At 35.8% G+C, this 25,363-nt stretch overlaps 1 protein-coding gene across 1 annotated transcript in view; it reads right to left on the minus strand.

Annotated features, from left to right (window-relative positions):
* LOC148946991 (ankyrin repeat domain-containing protein 16-like) overlaps positions 1-25,363 on the minus strand; it is a 158,037-nt gene that overhangs the window by 30,593 nt on the left and 102,081 nt on the right. The window contains exons 5-6 of the mRNA XM_089096479.1: positions 25,084-25,341; positions 1,528-1,733 (exon numbers count right to left, since the gene is read on the minus strand). Of these exons, the coding sequence (XP_088952605.1) occupies positions 1,528-1,733; positions 25,084-25,341 (464 nt within the window). The remainder of the gene's footprint in view (positions 1-1,527; positions 1,734-25,083; positions 25,342-25,363) is intronic.

Genomic DNA, 25,363 nt, shown 5'->3' on the forward strand with positions numbered 1-25,363 from the left:
CTCATTGAAAGTACTCCAAAAAGGACATTTCCGAAACTAGTGGGCAAAAAATGTATGGGGCACGGTCCGTCCCAATTACATACATTGAAGCTAGTAGGCAACTGCAACATTGTAGGGAAATGCAGTTTAATTTGAATTGAGCCTTTTTATGTCAGAACCCTTCGTTGTGCCCACGGTAATCTATGTTCAACTATCGGTTAAGAAAATTTTCGTTTTGAAATATAAATTTACTTTCTAGGATACCACTAGCGGCAAAGAAAAAAAAAGAACAAGAAGGAAAACAGGAGACACGTCAGTGGTTCCAGGCAAAATAAGCAGTTTTCCTTGTTGTTCCAGGTGACCATGGCGTTCAAATTGTTCAAGGAGACCATGATGATTCCAGTGGTGCAATTTTCGCTCCTAATGTTCAGTTCTCCTAAAATGTTAAACTACAAAAATAAAGATGTTAAATGTATACTAAGTTATAAGACGAATTTCTTATCAACTCAAAGAGACCAAGGGACCATTTTATAAGATAGAATTACAGATTTGCGAGTTTAAGAGAGATGAGAAAGTTTAAGAGAGATGCAAAATAAACCTTATATTGAATGGCCTATTTTAACAAAAACTCACTTTGACTTCTTTAATTTTTTCACTTAAGCCGGACAAAGGTCTTATAGTAAGGTTTTTTTAATTAGGTAAATTTTAAAAACCTAAAGCAACGAGCAAAAATTAATAAAAAAAAAATCTGATGAAAAAAAAGAGCGAAGTTGAAACTTAAAATGAGCAAAAACTACTAGTTCGAAAAATCTGGAACACATTTAAAAAAAAATTGTTTCAAATAAACTGACTCTTAATGCTTTTCCATGTTAGTAGAATTCAGAAAAAACTAACGCTTTACTGAGAACTAAGCTTGATTGAGCATTTTAGATAATTAAAGTTGTATAGCAAAATTTTTTGACTTCGTGTCGTGTACAAGACGGTTGAGAGCTTCATAGATTAATTTTCTACTTTCTGCAGGTAACTTAAGGATGTTCCTATCCTAATCCGGTCTAGTTGCATCGGTACTGGGTTTTCAGTAAAGGACTAGGTTTTTCAGAACTTCACAAACAGGTTCTTAAAACAGTTTTTCAAAAATATGTTGCACTAACTGTGAAGCAGTCATTTTGTTTGTTTTAAGTTTCCAGTTCGCTCTTTACTTCCATCAGAAAAACTTTGTTTTACCAAAATTGTTTTTATGTAACACGAATGATTGGTCATATAAGCATGTAGTAGGACAAGTAGGTAGTTATTTAAAATCTAAAATAACCAAATGTGAAGGAACCGAAAAATTGGTTATAAAAGAGATCTACGGATTGTCAAATACTTTTGGTGAAAAAATTTAGTTAAAGAAGGGGGTGGGAGGGTCAAACCTCAGATATTTTACACAATTCAGGATCCATCTTAAGAGATTACTCAAATTCTAATTGCATATTCTAGGATGAAGATTTGTACATGATCACCTAATCAGGCAATATAAGCTATATGAAAAATATGAAGAAGAATCACCTCGGCTGCCAAATGTAATCCATGTCGGCCTAATTTATCACGTTTGTCCCAGTGAGCCCCTTTAGATATAATATACTTCGCAGTATCAACATAATTAGCTCGCAAAGCATCATGCAGTGGAGTAATACCACAGTGATCTTCGATGTCAACGTCGAGGTTTTCAGCATCGCATAATAGCATTGCCAGTGTTTTGTGACCATGTAGCGCTAAAAAAAAAAAAAAAAAAAAAAAAAAAAAAAAAAAAAAACAGAAACATTACGTTATTTCTTTGGGAGATATCACCTCTGCGAAAAGCTATAATAGTATTGTCAATCCATCCATTTTAGCGAGAAAGAATTCATATTAAATAATTTCATTTTATTCTTAACTCCATAAAACCATAAAACTAACTTCTCTTAGTAAATCTGAAAATCAATTATAGCACATAATAACTGATTCGTGAATACTTATATACTTACTTACATATATACTTATTTTTGCTCAATATGTAGCGATGGGAATGATGACTAAATTCTTTTTTGGGGTTTTTGTAAAGAATCAAATGGTGTGAGGGAGGAAATTTTTCTTGGGTGGAATACAAGAGAGGAATTGGTGGATTATTAAATGATAGAAGTTCCATGGGGATTAAGATGTTGGTTAAGTTCGTGGGTACAAATATTATGCATAGAGACCATTTCCTCTAATTTATTTATAATTTAATCTGGATTTAAGGGTGTGTATTTGTTTATTATTTGTATAGTGCTAAATCTTTGGTGCTAACCAAGGCCCGTAAAGGCTTTTAGTGGAAATAAATATTACATCATATCATGTAACAAGTAACATAAATAAATGGAATTTCAATTCACAGCATCATCCCTTAATATTCTTCTTTAATTTGGTAAATTTCTATGTCGCGTATTTTACTTTGCTTAAAGTGCCACGGCTAAAATGGGGAGCTGGTGCTTTCTCCCGGTAAATTTCCCCATGAAATATCCCCCCTCCCCAGCAGAAAACTCCCCTACACACAAAATGGAGCAGCCACAGAGAAAGTAATAAATAAGTACCTCAAAATATCGATCAGATGTACTAAGGGGTAACAAAAGGGCCAGATACCAAAACAGTTTTAGGACAGGGGCTTGTTGGTCTCCAATCACTTTCGACTTAAAAAAAAAGGACAACAAATCTCAATTTTTCGTCGAATGAGTATCCTCCAAAATTTTTAAGACCAAGAAGGGGAGGTTGGGGGTGAGGAATGGGCAGCCCCTTCCTATACGGAATAAGTTCTGTTAATTTTGGGGTTTAATATTATTCTTTGCTTTCCTAATAACAACGTGGACCAGAAATGTTCCCAGAAATAAAGAGAAATTAAATTTCAATACCTACCCCCCCATGTCATTCCTTAGAGCTAATTCTGCTTTTACTTGGATGTATTCGCATTAAATTGCACCCTCTGAGGCATCTGTCCTCTACCTGACGAAAATGAAAAAGGGAGAACCAGAGAGATGGTTGCCCTCCGATTACCTTTTAATCTTAAAAAGGGCACTGGAACTTACAACTTCCAACTGAATGAGCCCACTCAAAAGTTTATACGACCACGCTTCCCATAAAAATCTTATATATTAACAATAAAAAACTCACACGGCTTACAATCCTTACCCCAGGGGATGGAAGGGGGCTGTTGAATCCGGGCCATGGTTAATTGACTTTTGGATTGTTTTGAAAAAAATGGCTGTCTCAAAACTTTGATCGAATGTGCTTAGAAAAACTGTCTGGGTGGTGGCGCTTGTTGCCTTCCAATCACTTTTTACCCTTGAAAGGACAACTAAAACTTTTACTTTGCAATCGAAAGACCCCCCTCCGAAGTTCATACGACCACTCCTTCTATATCAAGTGCCTCTAGGAAAAAATAATAAATAAATAATAATACATTAAGCACTTATGGCTCTTTACTGTTTGCAACGCTAAAGTGTCCAGTGTCAAACGCTAAAATATCCTGGAGTAATATGGGTGGACTATCAGAGGGGGTTTTCCGGGGGAAATTTCCGCGGGACAAATTTTCCACGGAGAATTTTCCACGGAAGAATTTTCGGTCACTTAGGTCACTTGTTCGCCTGTGATTCCAGTCAAATTCAGTCCCCCGTGTTGTGTATAAGTCCAGTGGACATTGTCCGTCATGAGTCAACCCAAAAATCTCCATCATCTTCATTACAATTCCAGTAGGCTTTCCCAGTAGCCAAACCTCACATAATGAGAAAAATCTCAGTTGCAAAATTGTCTTCTAAGTCCCGTAAACATGGCCAGTAATAAATCTTTGAAAATCTTTTATTTGGGTCTCCAATTGCCTCCAAATGGCGCCTAGAAATTTATAGACTAATTGAATTACTCTTATTCAATGACTATTTACCTTAGTCCTGCCCTAGGATAGAGGGATGGATGATAGATTATCTATCAACAAGTGAAATAACATCGTGTTTATACAATTCTGAAAAAGGCTTATTTTTGATCTCTCTCACACTATGCCTCTCACTCACACTTTCTGTCTTGGCTTTTTCTCCAATTAGCCATGATTGATGGAACCTTGATTATAATTCAAGTTATTTTACTTGAGTTACCTCATAGGCTTGGAACATTCAACTTAACGCAAAAAAATTTTCTAATTTTTCCAATCTTAAATGTAACAGGTTTACTAATAATTTCACTAAATAAGAATAAAGTTCATTAAAGATAATCATCGGTAGATTTTCTGATTAATTATATACAAAAATAGATTTAATTTCTTAAGCTTATTTTTTTTGCTTCACTGCATCTACCTATTTCCTTGCTGTGAATCTAGATGGAAGGTCTAGACTCAGAGCATATTTGTCTTGCAGTAAAAGGTCAGGTTCAGTAGAGTGTTGTTTTATTCTTATTATTTCTATTTTATAGCCAATGAGACTCTTATCATTGCAGCCTAAAAATCCTTGGCGTGAGAGTCACAAACGTCTTCAATAAATAAACTACAGTTAAGCATTTGAATTAGATATCTCCTATGTAGCTTACAAGGGTTGTACGATCGGTACCTACTGTCAAACCATTAGGAATCATAAAATTTCACAAGAATAACTTCTCAATTCATAAAAACAGAGGAGACGAGTGTGGAAAATGGTCACTACTCACTTTCAGATTAGAACTAACTGACACATTAAATACGATAATCTTTTAAACTCACTATTGTGAAATTTATTCGTCCAGAGTCAATACGGAAAATTTCAACCCTTTCCAATCTGTAGGGAAAACTCGACAGCAGGAGACTCAACGGTACTTAAGCATTAGATGGTCACTTCTATATACTGCTAAAGAAATCAAGTTTGGTTAATGCTAATGAAATAAAATAGGATGAATATATAATAGTTTACAAACAAATTTGGGCTATATATTTGCACATTAGGGGGGGGGTAAAGCATAGCATATATTAAATATGTAACCTAACCTAACCTTACCTAGGTACCTCCCCCCCTAAAACCCTCCAAAAAACAGTTTAAATATCATAAACACAATGAAAACCACGCTTTGGATTGCATTTCCTTATAGCGCTCTCTTGCAGTTAACCCGTCTGGTGGATTTTTCGTGACTGGTTGTGGCGTAAAGAACTCTGTTTTGGATAAAACCCTGTTTTACATTGTGGGTAATTTCCCAGTGGACACTTAGTTGAAGACTTTTTATAATCGGCTTATCTATGACTTGTTTATTTTGACCGCTGTGATTTCCCCTGGGAACAATTATTTTAGGTCAGTGTTGCCGATTGTAAGTTGCCAATAGAAGATTTTATTACGCAAATCTTATAAGGAATATTCAACCTTTTCTTAAGGTGCGTCAACAGTACCACGTTGTTTTCGGGACGTCGACGGAAATGGAGGACAAATAGAGGGAATAATTGATAAAGGCGTCGGATTTTTTACACCAGAAGAAATTCGGAAAGCCAAAGAATCGTTCCATAAACTAATGCAGTTTACAACACGCTGTAAATTCACGCAAAAGATGAAGAGAATTTTACAGACATTGGCAGATGGATTCACAAAGCTCACGCCAAAAAGACCAAATTGCCGACCTTTGTTATTGATTCTCCCTCCTCAGTCCCAACTACTAGTAAAAGCTACTGCAGCAACCGTTGCCATTAAGGTGAATGAATTGTCTCAAGTTACTAAGAACCATTTTGCTATTAATAGTAGTATCTATATAGGGAATCCAGAACCTACAAGAAAAACCACGCCTGAGGCACTACAGTATCACATGGACATTGCAAAAAAAAAGCTGGCAAGGTATAAAGTGGCCAAGCATGTTTTGAGAGTATGGTCAGGGTTGTATAAGATAATCAGACGGTTTTTTTTATAATCGAAAACTAGAGATTGTCAAATTGCGTATTTAGGAATGATTTTGTAGGGAAAGCTGTATATCACCCATGTATTATCCACAGTTCCATTTCTTTGAAGTCTGTGCTACCAAGAGCGGTTTCTGATTTGTTTTAGACAATTGCCTTTAGCCAACAATAGTTTGATATGAATGTGTCGGTAGATAGGATTTGCGAATTTGATCCTGTTAAGCTGGAGAAAAAAAGGGTTTAGCATTTGTGAATTCTTCGATGTGTACTGTATAATACACAAGTGGTGTTTGAACAGTGTTGTCAATTTAAAATAGAGTTTAACATTATAGTCTACTAAAAATTTGATGTAGATGGCAATAAAATAATTTTAATAACGGATAGCTTTACTTCTTCGATGTGTTCTGTATAATACACAAGTGGTGGAGTGATGGGAGCGGGGTGTCTTAGAGTAATTAAAGTGTGATAGTGGAGAGGGGAGTTGCTAGTGAAAAACCCGTGTGGATGAATTGAAATAAAATTTTTAACGAGAAATGGCTGAAAAGTGTTTTGGGGGAGATGGGTTGATTGGCAGAAGGATGTATTAGCGTAGTTATAGTGGAGGGCGAGTTGCTAGCGAAAAACCCGTGTGGATGACTTGAAATAAAATGTTTTAACAAGACATGGATAAAAAGTGTTTTGGGGGAGATGGGTTGATTGGCAGAAGGATGTGTTAGCGTAGTTATAGTGGGGGGCAAGTTGCTAGCGAAAAACCCGTATGGATGACTTGAAATAAAATTTTTTAACAACAAACAGAAAGAAAAACGAGCAAAAATGGGGTTTTTATAGGCCAAATGACGATACTGAAAAAACAAAGCGAATATTTCGAGAGGACGAACGCCTCTCTTCTTCAGCGCGAAACGAAACGATGTGTCAATAAAAGCCAAAAATTAAAAGAATTAAAACCAACTACCTAACAACCATAAAAGCGAGTTATTCGCCAATATCCGCGATTTGCACAAAATCCAATTGCTCGCTAGTATCCGTCGATGGCAGTTCATGTTTTTTTTGGATTTTGTGCAAATCGTGGATATTGGCGAATAACTCGCTTTTATGGTTGTTAGGTATTTGGTTTTAATTCTTTTAATTTTAGGCTTTTATTGATATATCGTTTCGTTTCGCCCTGAAGAAGAGAGGCGTTTGTCCTCTCGAAATATTCGCTTTGTTTTTTCAGTATCGTCATTTGGCCTATAAAACCCCCATTTTTGCTCGTTTTTCTTTCTTTATGTGATGTCAGGCCAATGTGGTTTAAGAAATTATCTTTAACAACAAATGGCTGAATAGTGTTTTGGGGGGGGGTGGGCTGATTGGCAGAAGGATGTGTTAGCGTAGTTATAGTGGAGGGTGAGTTGCTAGCGAAAAACCCGTGTGGATGAGTTGAAATAAAATTTTTTAAAAAGAAATGGCTGAAAAGTGTTTTTTTTTGGGGGGGGGATGGGTTGATTGGCAGAAGGATGTATTAGCATAGTTATAGTGGAGGGCGAGTTGCTAGTGAAAAACCCGTGTGGATGAGTTGAAATAAAATTTTTAACGAGAAATGGCTGAATAGTGTTTTGGGGGAGATGGGTTGATTGGCAGAAGGATGTATTAGCGTAGTTATAGTGGAGCGCGAGTTGCTAGCGAAAAACCCGTGTGGATGACTTGAAATAAAATTTTTTAACAAGAAATGGTTGAAAAGTGTTTTTTTTTGGGGGGGGGACTGGTTGATTGGCAGAAGGATGTATTAGCGTAGTTATATTGGAGGGCGAGTTGCTAGCGAAAAACCCGTGTGGATGAGTTGAAATAAAATTTTTAACAAGAAATGGCTGAAAAGTGTTTTTTTTGGGGGGGAGGATGGGTTGATTGGGAGAAGGATGTATTACCATAGTTATAGTGGTGGGCAAGTTGCTAGCAAAAAACCCGTGTGGATTACTTGAAATAAATTTTTTAACGAGAAATGGCTGAAAAGCGTTTTGGGGGAGATGGGTTAATTGGCAGAAGGATGTATTAGCGTAGTTATAGTGGAGGGCGACTTGCTAACGAAAAACTCGTGTGGATGAGTTGAAAAAATTTTTTAACGAGAAATGGGTGAAAAGTGTATTGGGGGAGATGGGTTGATTGGTAGAAGGATATATTAGCGTAGTTATAGTGGAGGGCGAGTTGCTAGAAAAAAACCCGTGTGGTTTAGTTGAAATAAAACTTTTAACGAGAAATGGCTGAAAAGTGTTTTGGGGGAGATGGGTTGATTGGGAGAAAGATGTATTAGCGTAGTTATAGTGGAGGGCGAGTTGCTAGCGAAAAACCCGTGTGGATGAGTTGAAATAAAATTTTTAACGAGAAATGGGCGAAAAGTATTTTGGGGGAGACGGGTTGATTGGCGGAAGGACGTATTAGCGTAGTTATAGTGGAGGGCGAGTTGCTAGCGAAAAACCCGTGTGGATGAGTTGAAATACAAATTTTAACGAGAAATGTGTGAAAAGTGTTTTGGGGGAGATGGGTTGATTGGCAGAGGGATGTATTAGTGTAGTTATAGTGGAGGGCGATTGGCTAGTGAAACACCCGTGTGGATGAGTTGAAATAAAAAATTTTAACAAGAAATGGCTGAAAAGTGTTTTGGGGGAGATATGCTGATTCGTAGAAGGATGTATTACAAAAGTTATAGTGGAGGGCGAGTTGCTAGCGAAAAACCCGTGTGAATGAGTTGAAATAAAAAATTTTAACAAGAAATGGCTGAAAAGTGTTTTGGGGGAGATGGGTTGATTGGCAGAAGGATCTCTTAGAGTAATTATAGTGTGATAGTGGGGGGGCGAATTGATAGCCTAAAATCTGAGCTAATAAAGGTTTTTGACCGTAAACTCTAGTTTCCTGTAAGAAAATTATGGAAAATACAATTCTCTCGTTCTAATAACTCTAGTTTCTTGTAAGAAAATTATGGAAAATACAATTCTCTAGTTCAAATGTGAAACTTAAGTCCAGTTTTGGATACTCATAATGATGAGGACTGATGATTCTAATTCAATATTTTTTTCATAAAAACAAACTATTTTTTTTTAACTTCGAAATTATTCAACTTTATTTTTTTTATTTTTTTTTGTACGTATCTTAAAATGACAAAATATGCTTACGGCTCTAACAATTGTGCTCTATGATTGGTCAGAAAATCATAAAACTATTTCTGTAAAATCTAAGCTAATAAGGGTTTTTGACCGTAAACTCTAGTTTTTGTAAGAAAATTATGGAAAATACAATTTTCGGTTTCAAATGTGAAACTTAAGTCCATTTTTGGATCAAAAAATAAAAATATTTCCGTAAAATCTATGCTAATAAGGGTTTTTTACCGTAAACTCTAGTTTTTTGTAAGAAAATTATGGAAAATACAGTTCTCTGGTTCAAATGTGAAACTTAAGTCCAGTTTTAGATTGAAAAATAAACTATTTCTATAAAATCTGAGCTAATAAGGTTTTTGACCGTAAACTCTAGTTTTTTGTAAAAGAATTATGGAAAATACAATTCTCTGGTTCAAATGTGAAACTTAAGTCTATTTTTGGATCGAAAAATAAAACTATTTCCTTAAAATCCGAGCTAATAAGGGTTTTTTGACCGTAAACTCTAGTTTCTTGTAATAAAATTATGGAAAATACAATTCTCTAGTTCAAATGTAAAACTTAAGTCCAGTTCTGGATGCACATAATGATGAGGACTGATGGTTCTAATTCAATATTTTTTTCATAAAAACAAACTTTTATTTTTTTTAAACTTCGAAATTATTCAACTTTTTTTTGTACGTATCTTAAAATGACAAAATATGCTTACGGCTCTAACAATTGTACTCTGTGATTGGTCAGAGACACGATGTGGCTTTCCCACTGGTATTCTATGTCTGGTTATAAACACTACCTAGTCTATTGCATGTATTAAATCAGTATTTTTACGCAGTGGAACGATAAACACATAAGTCATATCTATAAAAAAAAAGTGAAGATGGAGCATTTTAATAAAGTGTGTTCACATGACAATGTGATTGTAGCATTGAATGCCGAAAAGGAGAAGTATTTAAACTATGAGACAAGTACAAGTGGTAGCACTATTGGAAATGTATGCATGCATTGCCATGACAGTAAGGAATTAAATTTCTTTGGAATACCGAAAAAATTCCATTGTACAAAAGGTGGATATGCGAGACTGAAATCTCCGGAGATGATTGCACTCAAAGAGAATGCAAACATAAAGATAATCGTTGATGATAGAGGACAACTCCTTGCTACTGTTGCAGGTAACACATTACCTACTGATACATCCAATCGTCATCTTTTAGGTATTAGCATTCAACGGAAGGTCAATAAAAGAAAGGCCTACTCTTCTACTAATATCGTAAACCATTTCTTGTCTACGTGCCGAAACTGTTACCTGTGTAGAAATAATGTGATAATAGACAGTGAAATTGCCAGAAAGATAAAAAGGGCATTGTCAGAAAATATCACTATGGAATATCAAGATGAATCGATGAAAATAAAGTGCCAGCAAACGTTACTACCATTAATCAAACAGTCGATGAATCAAATAATACCAAAGATGAAACCCATATTGAACCTCTCGGTGACAAATCAGTAAATATCGTGTATGACTCAAAATGGAATAATTATTATTCTACCGATTACGAGCTAAGAGAAGACAATAGCTACAATATCAAGAGAGAACGTGGTGAACTATTTTATGGAACAGATTCAAAATGTCTAAAGTTGATCATTGATATTAATAATGTATCATAATATATTTTTGTATTAATATTCCACATGGCATTATTTCATTAAAAATATATTATGCACTACATTGTTATGTGTACATTATTTTTAGAGTAAGCTAGCATATCAAACGTTTAGAATGTCTATTAAAACATCGGAGATGTAAGAAAAGGAATTCGCATACATCTATTGTCAGACACATGGGATAATATTGACAAAATCTAGGTATCAGAATGAATAAATTCTATATCAACATCCATTTCTCAGGTGCATGGGATAACATTGACAAATTTTAGGTATCAGAATGAATAAATTCTTTGTCAACATCCGTTGTTGGATATGTCATTATGAAAAAAAATTGTAAGTAAGTAAGTAACAAAACCTTTCTTGAATTCACCTCTTGGATACACAATACAGAAATTTAATTTAGGAAATTATGAAAAAAAAAATTGAACAAACTATTTATTAATATTCATTATCGATTGAAGTCGCTTCCTAGACAGACAATACAACAATTTCACAAAATCTAAGTATAAGAGTGATTAAATTCTATATCAAGTGTTAGAGTGAATAAATTTTATTTATCAACATCTTTTGTCAGATACATCGGATAAAATTGACAGAATCTAAGTGTCAGAGTGAATATTTTTTTTGCGTGCGCGGGGTTACGTGCACGCACGTAAACCCGTCTAAAATAAAATTAAAAAATGAAATAAAGCTATGTCGACTTTGCTTATTTTATTCAACATGTCTGACAATGGATGCTGAAAAAAACATATATTCACTCTGATATTTAGATTTTGTTAATTATAATTGTTGCAACTGATAAAAGATGTTGATAAAAAATAAATTATTCACTCTGATACTTAGATTTTGTAAATTTTATCCCATGTACCCGAAAAAGGGTTGCTGATTTAGAATTGAATCAATCTGATGCTTAGATTTTATTTCCCATGTACCTGAGAAATGGATGTTGATATAGAATTTGATAAATCTGATTCTTAGATTCTGTCAATTTTATCCGATATTTTATCCTATGTATCCGAGAAAAGGATGCTGATATAGAATTTAGTCACTCCGATGCTTAGATTTTGTCAATTTTATCTGACATATCCGATAAAGGATGTTGTTACAGCATTTATTCATTCTGAAATTTAGATTTTGTCAATTTTATTTGATGTATCTGACAAAGGATGTTGATAAAAAAAATATTCACTCTGACACTTAGATTCTGCGCGCACGTAACCCCGTCTAAATTAACATTAAAAAATGAAATAAAGCTATGTCGACTTTGCACATTTTATTCAACATGTCCGACAATGGATGCTGAAAAAAGCATTTATTCACTCTGATATTTAGATTTTGTTAATTATAATTTTTGCAACTGATAAAAGATGTTGATAAAAAATAAATTATTCACACTGATACTTAGATTTTGTCAATTTTATCCCATGTACTCGAGAAAGGGTTGCTGATATAGAATTTAATCAATCTGATACTTAGATTTTATTTCCCATGTACCTGAGAAACGGATGTTGATATCGAATTTAATCAATGTGATACTTAGATTTTGTAAATTTTAACCGATACTTTATCCTATGTATCCGAGAAAAGGATGCTGATATAGAATTTAGTCACTCTGATACTTAGATTTTGTCAATTTTATCCGACATATCCGATAAAGGATGTTGTTAAAGCATTTATTCATTCTGAAATTTAGATTTTGTCAATTTTATTTGATGTATCTGACAAAGGATGTTGATAAAAAAAATATTCACTCTGACACCTAGATTCTGTCAATTTTATCCGATGTATCTAACAAAAAATGTTCATAAATACAATTTATTCACTCTAACACTTAGATTTTGTCAACCTTTTCCTATGTATCCGAGAAATGGATGTTGATATAAAATTTAATCACTCTTATTCTTAGATTTAGTGAAATTGCTGTATTGTCTGTCTAGGAAGCGACTTCAATCGATAATGAATGTTAATAAAGAGTTTGTTCAATTTTTTTTCATAATTTCCTGAATTAAATTTGTATTGTGTATCAAAGAGGTGAATTCAAGAAAGAGTTTGTTACTTACTTACTTAGAATTTTTTTTCATAATGACATATCCAACAACGGATGTTGATAAAGAAGTTATTCATTCTGATACCTAGAATTTGTCAATGTTATCCCATGCACCTGAGAAATGGATGTTGATATAGAATTTATTCATTCTGATACCTAGATTTTGTCAATGTTATCCCATGTGTCTGACAATAGATGTATACAAATTCCTTTTCTTACATCTCCGATGTTTTAAAAGAAATTCTAAACGTTTGATATGCTAGCATACTTTAAAAAAAATGAACACATAACAATGCACTGCATAATATATTTTTAATGAAATAAGGTTATTTATAGTATTAATATAAAATATATTATGATACATTATTAATATCAATAATCAACTTTGGACATTTTGAATATGTTCAAAAAAAAAGTTCTCCATGTTCTCTCTTGATATTGTAGCTATTGTCTTCTCTTAACTCGTAATCGGTAGAATAATCATTATTCCATTTTGAGTTATACACGATATTTACTGATGTGTCACCGAGAGGTTCAATATGGGTTTCATCTTTGGTATTATTTGATTCATCGACTGTTTTATTAATGGTAGTAACGTTTGCTGGCACTTTGTTTTTCATCGATTCATCTTGATATTCCATAGTGATATTTTCTGACAATGCCCTTATTATTTTTCTGGCAATTTCACTGTCTATTATCACATTATTTTTATACAGGTAACAGTTTCGGCACGTAGACAAGATAAGGTTTACGATATTAGTAGAAGAGTAGGCCTTTCTTTTATTGACCTTCCGTTGAATGCTAATACCTAAAAGATGACGATTGGATGTATCAGTTGGTAGTGTGTTACCTGCAACAGTAGCAAGGAGTTGTCCTCTATCATCAACGATTATCTTTATGTTTGCATTCTCTTTGAGTGCAATCATCTCCGGAGATCTCAATCTGGCATATCTACCATTTGTACAATGGAATTTTTTCGGTATTCCAAAGAAATTTAATTCCTTACTGTCACGACAATGCATGCATACATTTCCAATAGTGCTACCACTTGTACTTGTCTCATAGTTTAAATACTTCTCCTTGTCGGCATTCAATGCAACAATAACATTTTCATGTGAACATACTTAATTAAAATGCTCCATCTTCACTTTTTTTTATAGATATGACTAATGTGTTTATCTTTCCACTGCGTAAAAAATACTGATTTAATACATACATTAGACTAGGTAGTGTCGATAACCGGACATAGAATACCAGTGGGAAAGCCACATCGTGTCTCTGACCAATCACAGAGTACAATTGTTAGAGCCGTAAGCATATTTTGTCATTTTAAGATACGTACAAAAAAATAAAAAAAATAAAGTTGAATAATTTAAAAGTTTAAAAAAAATTCGTTTGTTTTTATGAAAAAAAATATTGAATTAGAACCATCAGTCCTCATCATTATGAGTATCCAAAACTGGACTTAAGTTTCACATTTGAACTAGAGAATTGTATTTTCCATAATTTTCTTACAAGAAACTAGAGTTTACGGTCGAAAAAACCCTTATTAGGTCAGATTTTATGGAAATAGTTTTATTTTTCGATCCAAAAATAGACTTAAGTTCCACATTTGAACCAGTGAATTTTATTTTTCATAATTTTTTTACAAAAAACTAGAGTTTACGGTCAAAAACCCTTATTAGCTCAGATTTTATATAAATAGTTTATTTTTAGATCCAAAACTGGACTTAAGTTTCACATTTGAACCAGAGAATAGTATTTTCCATAATTTTCTTAAAAAAAAAAAAAAACTAGAGTTTACGGTCAAAAACCCTTATTAGCATAGATTTTACGGAAATAGTTTTATTTTTCGATCCAAAATTAGACTTAAGTTTCACATTTGAACCAGAGAATTATATTTTCCATAATTTTCTTACAAAAACTAGAGTTTACGGTCAAAAACCCTTATTAGCTCAGATTTTTCGGTAATAGTTTAATTTTTCGATCCAAAAATAGACTTAAGTTTCACATTTGAACCAGAGAATTGTATTTTCCATAGTTTTCTTACAAAAAACTATAGTTTACGGTCAAAAACCCTTATTAGCTCAGATTTCCTGACCAATCATAGAGTAAAATTGTTAGAGCCGTAAGCATATTTTGTCATTTTAAGATACGTACAAAAAAAAATAAAGTTGAATAATTTCGAAGTTTAAAAAAAATAGTTTGTTTTTATGAAAAAAATATTGAATTAGAATCATCAGTCCTCATCATTATGAGCATCAAAAACTGGACTTAAATTTCACATTTGAACTAGAAGATTGTATTTTCCACAATTGTCTTACAAGAAACTAGAGTTATTAGAACGAGAGAATTGCATTTTCCATAATTTTCTTATAGGAAACTAGAGTTTACGGTCAAAAACCCTTATTAGCTCAGATTTTAGGCTAGCAATTCGCCCCCCACTATCACAGTATAATTACTCTAAGAGATCCTTCTGCCAATCAACCCATCTCCCCCAAAACACTTTTCAGCCATTTGTTGTTAAAAAAAATGATTTTAAGTCATAAAAATGGGTTTTTCGCTAGCAACTCGCCCCCCACTATAGCTTCTCTAATACATCCTTCCCCCAATCTACCCATCTCCCCCAAAACACTTTTCAGCCATTTCTTGTTAAAAAATTTGATTTCAACTCATCCACACGGGTATTTCGCTAGCAACACGCCCTCCACTATAACTACGCTAGTACATCCTTCTCCCAATCAACCCATCTCCCCCAAAACACTTTACACCCATTTCTCGTTAAAATTTGTATTTCAACTCATCCACACGGGTTTTTCGCTAGCAACTCGCCCTCGACTATAACTACGCTAATACATCCTTCTGCCAATCAACCCATCTCCCCAAAAACACTTTTCAGCAATTTCTTGTTAAAATTTTTTATTTCAACTCATCCACGCGGTTTTTTCGCTAGAAACTCGCCCTCCACTATAACTATGCTAATACATCCTTCTCCCAATCAACCCATCCCCCCCAACAAAACACTTTTCAGCCATTTCTTGTTAAATTCTTTTATTTTAACTCATCCACACGGGTTTTTCGCTAGCAAGTCGCCCTCCACTATAACTACCCTAATACATCCTTCTGCCAATCAACCCATCCCCCCCCCAAAAAAAAAAACACTTTTCAGCCATTTCTTGTAAAAAAAATTTATTTCAACTCATCCACAAGGGGTTTTCGCTTGCAAATCGCTCCCCACTATAACTACACTAATATATCCTTCTGCCAATCAACCCATCTCCCCCAAAACACTTTTCATCCATTTCTTGTTAAAAAATTTTATTTCAACTCATCCACAAAGGTTTTTCGTTAGCAAGTCGCCCTCCACTATAACTAGGCTAATACATCCTTCTGCCAATCAACCCATCTCCCCCAAAACACTTTTCAGCCATTTCTTGTTAAATTTTTTTATTACAACTCATCCACACGGATGTTTTGTTAGCAACTCGCCCTCCACTATAACTATGCTAATACATCCTTCTGCCAATCAACCAATCCCCCCCCCAAAACACTTTTCAGCCATTTCTTGTTAAAAAGTTTTATTTCAACTCATCCACACGGGTTTTTCGTTAGCAACTCGCCCTCCACTATAACTACGATAATACATCCTTCTGCCAATCAACCCATCTCCCCCCAAAACACTTTTCAGCCATTTCTTGTTAAAATTTTTTATTTCAACTCATCCACACGGGTTTTTCGCTAGCAACTCACTCCCCACTAGAACTACGTTAATACATCCTTCTGCCAATCAACCCAACTCCCCCAAAACACTTTTCATCCATTTCTTGTTAAAAATTTTTATTTCAACTCATCCACATGGGTTTTCGCTAGTAACTCGCCTTCTCACTATCCATACGCTAATACATCCTTTTGCCAATCAACCCATCTCCGCAAAAACAATATTCCTACGGTTCTCGTTAGAAATTTTATTTCAACTCATCCACATAGGGTTTTTATTAGCCCGTCTTCTCTCAATTTTCACACTATACTTACTCAAAGACACCCTACTACCATAAATCCAATACTTGTGTATTATATATAACAAATCTAAGATATAAACCTATCCATTATTAAAAACTGTTTCTTGCTATCTACATCTAATTTTTAGTAGACTATAACGTTAAACTCTATTTTAAATTGACAACACTATTCAAACACCACTTGTGTATTATACAGTACACATCGAAGTATTCGCAAATGCTAAAACTTTTTTTTTCTTCACCTTAATAGGATCAAATTCGCAAATCCTATCTACCGACACATTCATATCAAACTATTGTTGGCTAAAGGCAATTGTCTAAAACAAATCAGAAACCACTCTTGATAGCACAGACTTCAAAGAAATGGAACTGTGGATAACACACGGGTGATAGACAGCTTCCCCAACAAAATCATTCCTAAATATGCAATTTGACAATCTCTAGTTTTCGATTTAAAAAAAAACAAACAAAAACAAAAAACCCGTCTGATTATCTTATACAGCCCTGACTATAGTTTCAAAACATGCTTGGCCACTTTATACCTTGCCAGCTTTTTTACAATGTCCATGTGATACTGTAGGGCCTCAGGCGTGGGTTTTCTTGAAGGTTCTGGATTCCCTATATAGATACTACTATTAATGCCAACAAACCCATCGAATGGCCAAGCGCTTCCAACCAGCCTGATAAGCCCTCCTATGCAATCGTACTGAAAAATCTGCCCGAGTCGCTTGATACCCCGAGTGCTAGGAAGAGATTCATAGATTCGGTATGTGCGGATACTAGTGACATATCTGAATTACGGAGAGTCAAATAGGACTGGAAACTAGTGGTTCGCTCGAAAAAAACAGCTGAAACCATTGTTGAGTCAAGCAAGACCAACCAGCCGCAGATTTCTGCTGCCATACAGAGCCCTTGCTATATTAGAATACTAAATCGAGTTCCTTCCGACATTTTAATAGATGAGCTATCGACGCTGATATCCAGAGCTACAAAGTCTAAACAGATTGGTCGTTTTCACATGTTCAAGGCACCTTCCCGGTATTGATTAAATTTAAATCAATTTATTAATGACTCTGTGAAGAATTTTTACGAAAAACTGCGCACTGAAGTATTCTTTTTCTTACCCCGTCATTGCTACTCATGCCACAGCCAAGGTCACCTGGCTGCCGAGGGCTCCAATAACCCTGTCTGCTCCAGATGTGGCGCGTCTGACGACGTCTCCAAAAATAACGATGCAGAAAAGTGTACTTGTGCTATGTTTTGCATTTCCTGCAAGAAAGCGGGTCATACCTGCTATAGCGTAAAGTGTCTGAAAAACCAGCTAAAGGCAACTCATTAACATGATGAATAACGAAATCTCTAATATTTCACTAATTTCTTGGAATATAAACGGAAATTTTTCCGAGCGGTCTCTTGTGGTTGACCAGTTTGTGAATAAATATAATATGATATGCCTGTAAGAACATTTCATCACAGAAGCTGGCATAAACCTACTAAATTTCTGGCCGTCCTACTCTGTGCTCTCCGTGCCTGCAAAACGTTCATCTCCGCGGGGCCGTCCGTCTAGCGGTATTGTTACGTTGGTTAGCAATCGTCTCGCGTGCGAAGTATACGAGAACAGTGACAATTTTCTTGCAACTAGACTAGATTACCTGCTAGTTATAAATGTGTACCTTCCAACTGATTAACGTGACGACAAATCTGATGGTGCTTTTGCTATAAGTGCTGCCAAACTAGCCCGCTGCCTTAAAAAAGCCGAACGAGAGTCCCTTAAGTGCATAATAATGGGTGACTTTAACTGTAATTTAGAAGTTGATATTAGTGCCCAAAAAAGTCGTTGTTGCAATCTAATAGGGATACTTGAGATCCGTTTTACTATTCACCGAAACGACCAGAATTTTTCGTATATCCACCAATCTGGTTCTACGTCCAATCTAGACCATATTGTTACCTCTAGTTCTTTGCCAGTACGTGAGGTTCTTGTCCTTCCGAATAGTTTCACTTCGGATCATTTCCCAGTTCAGTGTATTATCAGTAGGTCTACCTCATTTTCCGCTGCGAATAATTCGTCGATATTCACTCAGAGGTGGCATGAGGTTCCGGTTAGGCGTAAAATTGATAAAGAAATGTCAAAAATTCGCGTACCGTTTGACCTACTTATGAAATTCTCTCATCGTGATGAAAGAGATGCGCGGCTACGTCTTAATATTTATTACGCCAAACTGACCCAGGCTCTTCTGTTTGCTGAATCTCAGGGAGTACCCAAGTCTCGTGCCAGACAAAAAACTCAAGAAAAGGGATGGTCTTCTAACCCTTTGTTACAATTAGCATGCGACCGAGCTACCTTCTGGTACGGGATATGGAAAGAATGTGGTAGACCACACTCAGGAGTAGTTAAAGAGATTAGAGTTGCATCTAAGCGTAGGTTTGGGAAGGAACTTGCTCGTCACCGTGTGCAATTAAAATCTGAGCTTTCCCAGTTTGAACCTTCCCAGTTTACCTTCCCAGTTTGGGTTCCAGAGGGGTCTTGGTTGCGGCCACGCCATTTCTGCTTTGGCTTCAGTCTTGATTGACGCTGATGAATCATAGGAGTCCATTGTTATAGGTCTACATGATGTCTGCCGTGCCTACTTCTCACTTCTCCATGACCAACTCATTCTGGATATGGAAAACAAAAGTGTACAGAAGGATATCCTACTACACATTAAATACATGAACGACCACCTACTGGCTGAACTCCTACTTCCTGGCCATGGTCGCGCCCTCACTGAATATACACTATACATGATGCTGTCCTACCGAGGGAATCCTATAGTCCCAGTAAAAAAAGGGTGCTCGGCAAGGATCAGTCACATCTCCTTGTGCCTTTAATAATTGTATTATTGAACCACAGTCTATTATCGACACAACATGCATAGCTCGTGGTATAGACGTTACAATGATAGCTTACGCCGATGACATTCTGAACCCCGGCCGCACAGTCGCAGGTACAGAGACCACCTTCTCCACACTACAATCAAATTACAGTCGCATTGGTCTTGAATTTAACCCGCAGAAGTCGGATATTCTTCTGTTCAACTGGCGCCAAGAAGAGGTCTCGTCTCTAAGGCTGGGAGAACTTTCTGTAGCCCCTGTCTCGAAAATTATTTATCTTGGTTTACCAATTGGAAAGGATCTCAAAACTACCCGCTCCCTTATTATTGATCATCTCCATAAACGGCTGGCTTTTGCTTACAGTAGAGTAGTCTCATCCAAAATCCGTTTCAACTGTCTCATTCTGGCTCGACTTTATAACGCAGTATCCCTTCCCCATTTCCTGTATCTAAGCCCGTTTCGGAGAATTTTTCCCGAGCCAGAGAAAAGAAAGCTCAGATCCGCGTTTTTTAAGTATTCGAAGTTCTTGTTGCGGCTCCCGCCGTGGACAAGAAATTCACACCTTGCTAAAAATTTTAAAATTGCGGACCCAACGGCAGCTACAATTGAACAAATGAAACTGTACAACGAGAAAGTCTCTTCCCACCCTTGGTACTGTTTGCTAAGGCAGTAAATCGCTGTCCATTTAATTTTATTTGCACATGTCTTGTCATATTTAGTCTTTTTACCGTCTCTTGTAATATTTAGACTAGTTGATTGAGTCCGTTGATTATGGATTGAAGTTATCAATCATATTGCTTATGTTTCTTCAGTACTTGGGAGTTTGAAAAGTAAAATTCCTTACGTACCTGCAGTGCAGTGTATAATTGAGCTTTTGTTTCTCGTCTTTGTAATTTGTTCGATTATGTATAATGTCTTGTCATTTGTTTTTGTATACGTTTTTTCTTTTTTAGTGATACTCCGTCTTTTGTACCTTTTTTTGACGGGTAATGAATAAATAAATAAAAATAAATAAATAAAATATATAAAAGTGACCATCTAATGCACAAGTACCGACTCAAAATAAACATAGGAAAACACTATTTTTCAATCTAAAATGCTAACACCAGTTCTAAACTTTGTCATAATTTTAAATATGCATGGGTTTTATATGGCTAGATTTTCATCCTTTTTAATTGTTGTTGAGAAAATTAACAGATTTCAATTTCTGTAGAGAAGATAGTCAACATAGGAAATATTAAGGGAGGTATATATTGAGGAATGGTCCTTAGAGTTTCCCTATGTGTCGAGAGATGGATGAGTCTTTGCGTCATTTTCTAGGGGAATGTAGGGAGTTGAAGGAGTTGTGCTTGGAAATATTTGGTAGGGAGGTTGGGGGGAGAGATTGGATTTTGAAAATTTTGAGAAGTAGGAGTTATTAAAATATAAATGATATTAGAAAGTTCGTCTTGGTAGGTATGAGGTATCGTGATGATTTTCTTAAATAATCATTTTTAGTTTCTTCTCAGTCTATGTTTTGTTGCTGTATTTTTTCGCTTGTTTTCTATATGTCACCATAGCCCAATTGGGATTTTCGTGTGAATAAATCTATTTATGTATCTATCTATTGTCTGTTTTGTTGAGTAAATTTTAGTTTTTCAAATGTTTGTCATTAAAACGTCACAGGTTTTCGGTTTTTGTCACTAATTTTTCAACAATTTCAATTTTTGTTCACAAAATTTCACCCTTTTCAGTTTTGTTGATATAATTTCGTCTTTTTCAATTTCTTTCCTTGGTCGAAAGGAAAAGAAAAGAGGCTCGAAAGAAAATATAAAATAAATAAGAGTCGAATTCATTGTGCTAGGGGTGTGCATAGAGGTGCTTGAGAAAATTTGATTAAGTTGACTACAAAAATGAACATGTAGGAGAGTTAATAGATGGAGGATGAAGTACCAACTGGGGCCATAAGTTTGATAAGCTATCCTAGTTAACCACGAGAATAAACATATAGTAGAGTTACTTGATAGTGGAAGTAGTGTAAACTAACACCGTAGATTTGATAAAATTAATCCTAAGAACGATAAATTCGTCGAAAGGAGTTTGAAAAAGTTAATAGAAAAAATGAACATGCAGGCAAATTATTAGACAGGGAATGAGGCATAAACTGGTTTAGTGTATTCGATAAAATTAACGTAAAAATAAACATGTCGGAGTACAAAAAAATTCCTCATATCGGTTGAGATAAGACATGACATATTTTCATAATGAACAGTTGTTCTTATGAAAGAAAAACACGCATGAGTGTAGGAAAATAACTTTGGGAACTATTAAGGAAAAGATGAGGGCCGCAAGGGGCTGAAAGCAGCCAGGAAGTACATGCTAGATTATTACAAATGCCTCTATCTTTGCTGGAAGCCCCATAAGGTTTCATGAGGCCACTTGGCAATGAATGGATTGATCTGCCACCAGCCTAGCCATTGTGACTCATAAGCTAGCATTAGACAAACTTGTGCTTGTGTTGAAGGTATGACTTCCCTCCTACGATGGGAAGAGAAGGGGGTCATGTCGTACCTTTATTTGTACCAGGCGATATTTCTTCTTTCTCATACAACAGTTTCAAATGTATCTTCCCCTTCAGCCCGATTGGGTTTTATAGATTAGGGAGAATTCCTTCCACCAGGCAAAACTATGTGCGTATATTTGACAATTTTCTTTATATAGGACCTCGTAATACTAATAGTCTTCCGTCTCTGCAGGCCACTATAAGGCCCAATAGCTTTTCGGGTGGCTCACACAGAAGGTCCTCCGCAGAGTAGTCTTTTATAAGAGGTGGGTCTCCCGGTGTAACAACCAGGTATCACAGACCAGCTCCATTCGTCACTCCCTCACCCAAGCGGTTTACTTCTCATTCCGACATCCGACCTTGATTGATCTCCCGTGAAGTCCCGTGGATATAATATGAGTTGGGATACAGGATGGTATCCTAATCTACAAACAATCGGTAACTCTGTCACCCAAGCGGCTTATTTTACACCCTAAAATCAGACCTTGGTTGAGCCCTCCTTGGTCCTTTAGTCTCGTGGCGAAAATTGAAGGACTAGCGTCAATTCTGCCCAAGATTTTATCGTTCATATGTATAATACTGTGAAACTCCTACTATTTTAACATTTTGCCGATACAGCTCATAATTCTAATTGGGATGCGTTTAGTAAATTCTACAAAGCTTTTTTGGGTCTAATGAGCAAGGCTTTTTTTTTACCTTGTTTTGTCTTTTGCACATTGTTACCTGTATCCTCAAGCATAGTCTATAGGATTATCGCTGCCCATCAGAAGAAGTATTTTGGAATACTGCTTGCCTATATCTTTATATTCACTTTTAGGTGAGCCTTCCGCGTTACTGTCAAGGCGTCTACCATTGTTCCTCCCTTCTTGTTTGGGGAGATGTCAAGCCCGACATTTTCAGATCAGCTTAGAATACCATTAATTGTCCTTCCTAAGGAAAGAGGGAGTCGCCCACAATTCGGTAGCCGTCAAAAGTAAGCATCACTCAATGCTCATAAGCAGAATTAGCAAGAGAGTTTCTTTGTCCAATCTTCCGCAAGAGATCTTTTCTTGTGCCTGGGTAGGTGCTTAATAGGTTTAAGGAAATTTGTCTTCCTAGGTTGGATTTTGGTAGGCTTACTAACTGGTTTTGGATCTCTGCAGCCTAATCGCTAAGGGGCAGAGGCTTTGAAGCTGTTTATTCCACAGCTGTTGAACCAGATATGTCGTTGTTAAGCAGGGTCGGTGGGTCCGAGATATTGCCGTAGGCTAATAGTCCTTCAATTTCCAATTTTCCACATTAATAGCACCCAGCCCGTACTATCGGGTTAATATGATATTTTCCAGGTATTTTCCCTGGGCGGAGCCTCCCGTACGTCGTCTCAGCCTGCCTTCTGACTTGCCAGCTAACGGTTATTGACAGCATATTAGTACTCCTACTACTAACAACTCACCGCAGCACCAACATGTCCGAGCCCAGCTCAGATACACGTACTCCTCCTCCATCCCAATCTATTTCAAGCCTCCCTCTTTATACCCTCCCAGGAATTTCCAGTTACCCTTAATTCTTTCCTAATGACCTTCATCCAACCCTTTTGGGGACGAACTGCTTATTTTGGCCCAAGACGGCTGGCTAACAAAGATGATCTTTGACAATCGGTAATCCTTCATTCACAGAAAACGCTCAACCCATCTCAACCTTTCTCTATTTATAGCCCTAAAAAGCGGGATTGAACTATATTTTTCACGCAGCTGACTGTTTGAAAACAGTCGATAAGATGGGTAATCAAAACAATCCGTAGACAATTTCTTTGAATAACATATAACAAATTCTATTCCGTATTTCGGAGCACCCACACTTCAGGATCAAACTTGACCACTGTCATCACTGTAGCTTCCAACATTCTAATCTTCGTTTACACACTTATCTCTCTATTCTTCCAAACTTTTTTCAATTGTGAAAAAAACAAACTTGGCCTTGGCTATTCTACTTTTAACATCTTCAGTACATCCACCGCCTCTGCTAATAATTATACTACCTAAACTACTGAAGCTGCCCCCTTGATAGATCTTCTCTTTGCTCAACATTACCTCTTTACCTTCCCCTATCTTTAGCGACTCAGTCTTCTTCACATTAATTTACAAACTTATTCTTGAACCCTGAACTCTTGAAACTGAATGTGAGAATTGATTCACGTTGCGTACATGTTCATCTTGAATTCTCAAATAATCACGATAATCTAAGTCAAATAGAGACTTACTTCTCCATTTGGCATTGCATTGATAGCAACAAATTTATATGTATTGGACTTCAATAGTCACTCCCAGTGTAGCTGCCTCCCGAGCCCCCCCCCCCCCCTCTCACATGCCTGGATATAGCCTTAGGCTATACCCTAAAATCTACTAATTTTGTCAACTTTTGATATTTTATGTTCTTATTTGTCACCTTCTTATTTGTCTTATTTGTCACAAATATGTTCTTATTTGGCAAGAAAAGAATAGGAAGAGTGAATGAGTTTGGTTTATGATGAAAGATTGTGTGACGCTGCTAAGGCCACAATAGTGGCTTAATAAAACGTCATACGTTCTTACCATTTCTACGTTTGTTGTTAAAGTTATTTAAAAATTGTGGTAAGTACCAGTTATGTATGATGTAATTATTAGTTTAAAATAAAAGTCATCTCATCTCATCTCACCAACAGTTCCAACAGTTGCCATCAACAATGCCAAACAAGAACAATTAAAAAACAAGGAAAAAAGCACTTCTGGAAGTGTTTAATTCAAATAAGTAAGCTTGTGCAAAGACTGCTCTCTGGGCGGACATGTTTTTTAAGCTGTTTTTTTTTAATTCATTTCCAATTAAACTCTCATGAGAATTGTTAGCAAACTTTTGTTTGAAAAAACTAACATAAAATTGTTATTTAACTATTGGACGAAGGAAACAAACTTAAAACCTTAAAAAGGGGGATCTACCAATTGTATGAAGGGGTGTTCTTCCATTATTACTTGAAGTTCTCCAAATGAAATGATCATTAGACATCAAAAACCGTGCAATATTTTCATCTCCTTCACGAGCAGCCAAATGAAACGCAGTCCAACCATCTTTGTTTTTCAACTTTTTATCTGCTCCAGCTTCTACCAAAACTTTGACTACCTGTAGATTATCTGTTTTTGTACAAGCAAGCATGAGTGGTGTCCAATCTCCACGCTTCAAGGCATTTACATCACTCCCTGCAATAGCAGTAATAAACAG

The sequence above is a fragment of the Artemia sp. Qi Xiang Cuo genome, chromosome 11 (assembly GCF_049724085.1).
Source record: "Artemia sp. Qi Xiang Cuo chromosome 11, ASM4972408v1, whole genome shotgun sequence".
NCBI classification, from domain to species: domain Eukaryota; kingdom Metazoa; phylum Arthropoda; class Branchiopoda; order Anostraca; family Artemiidae; genus Artemia; species Artemia sp. Qi Xiang Cuo.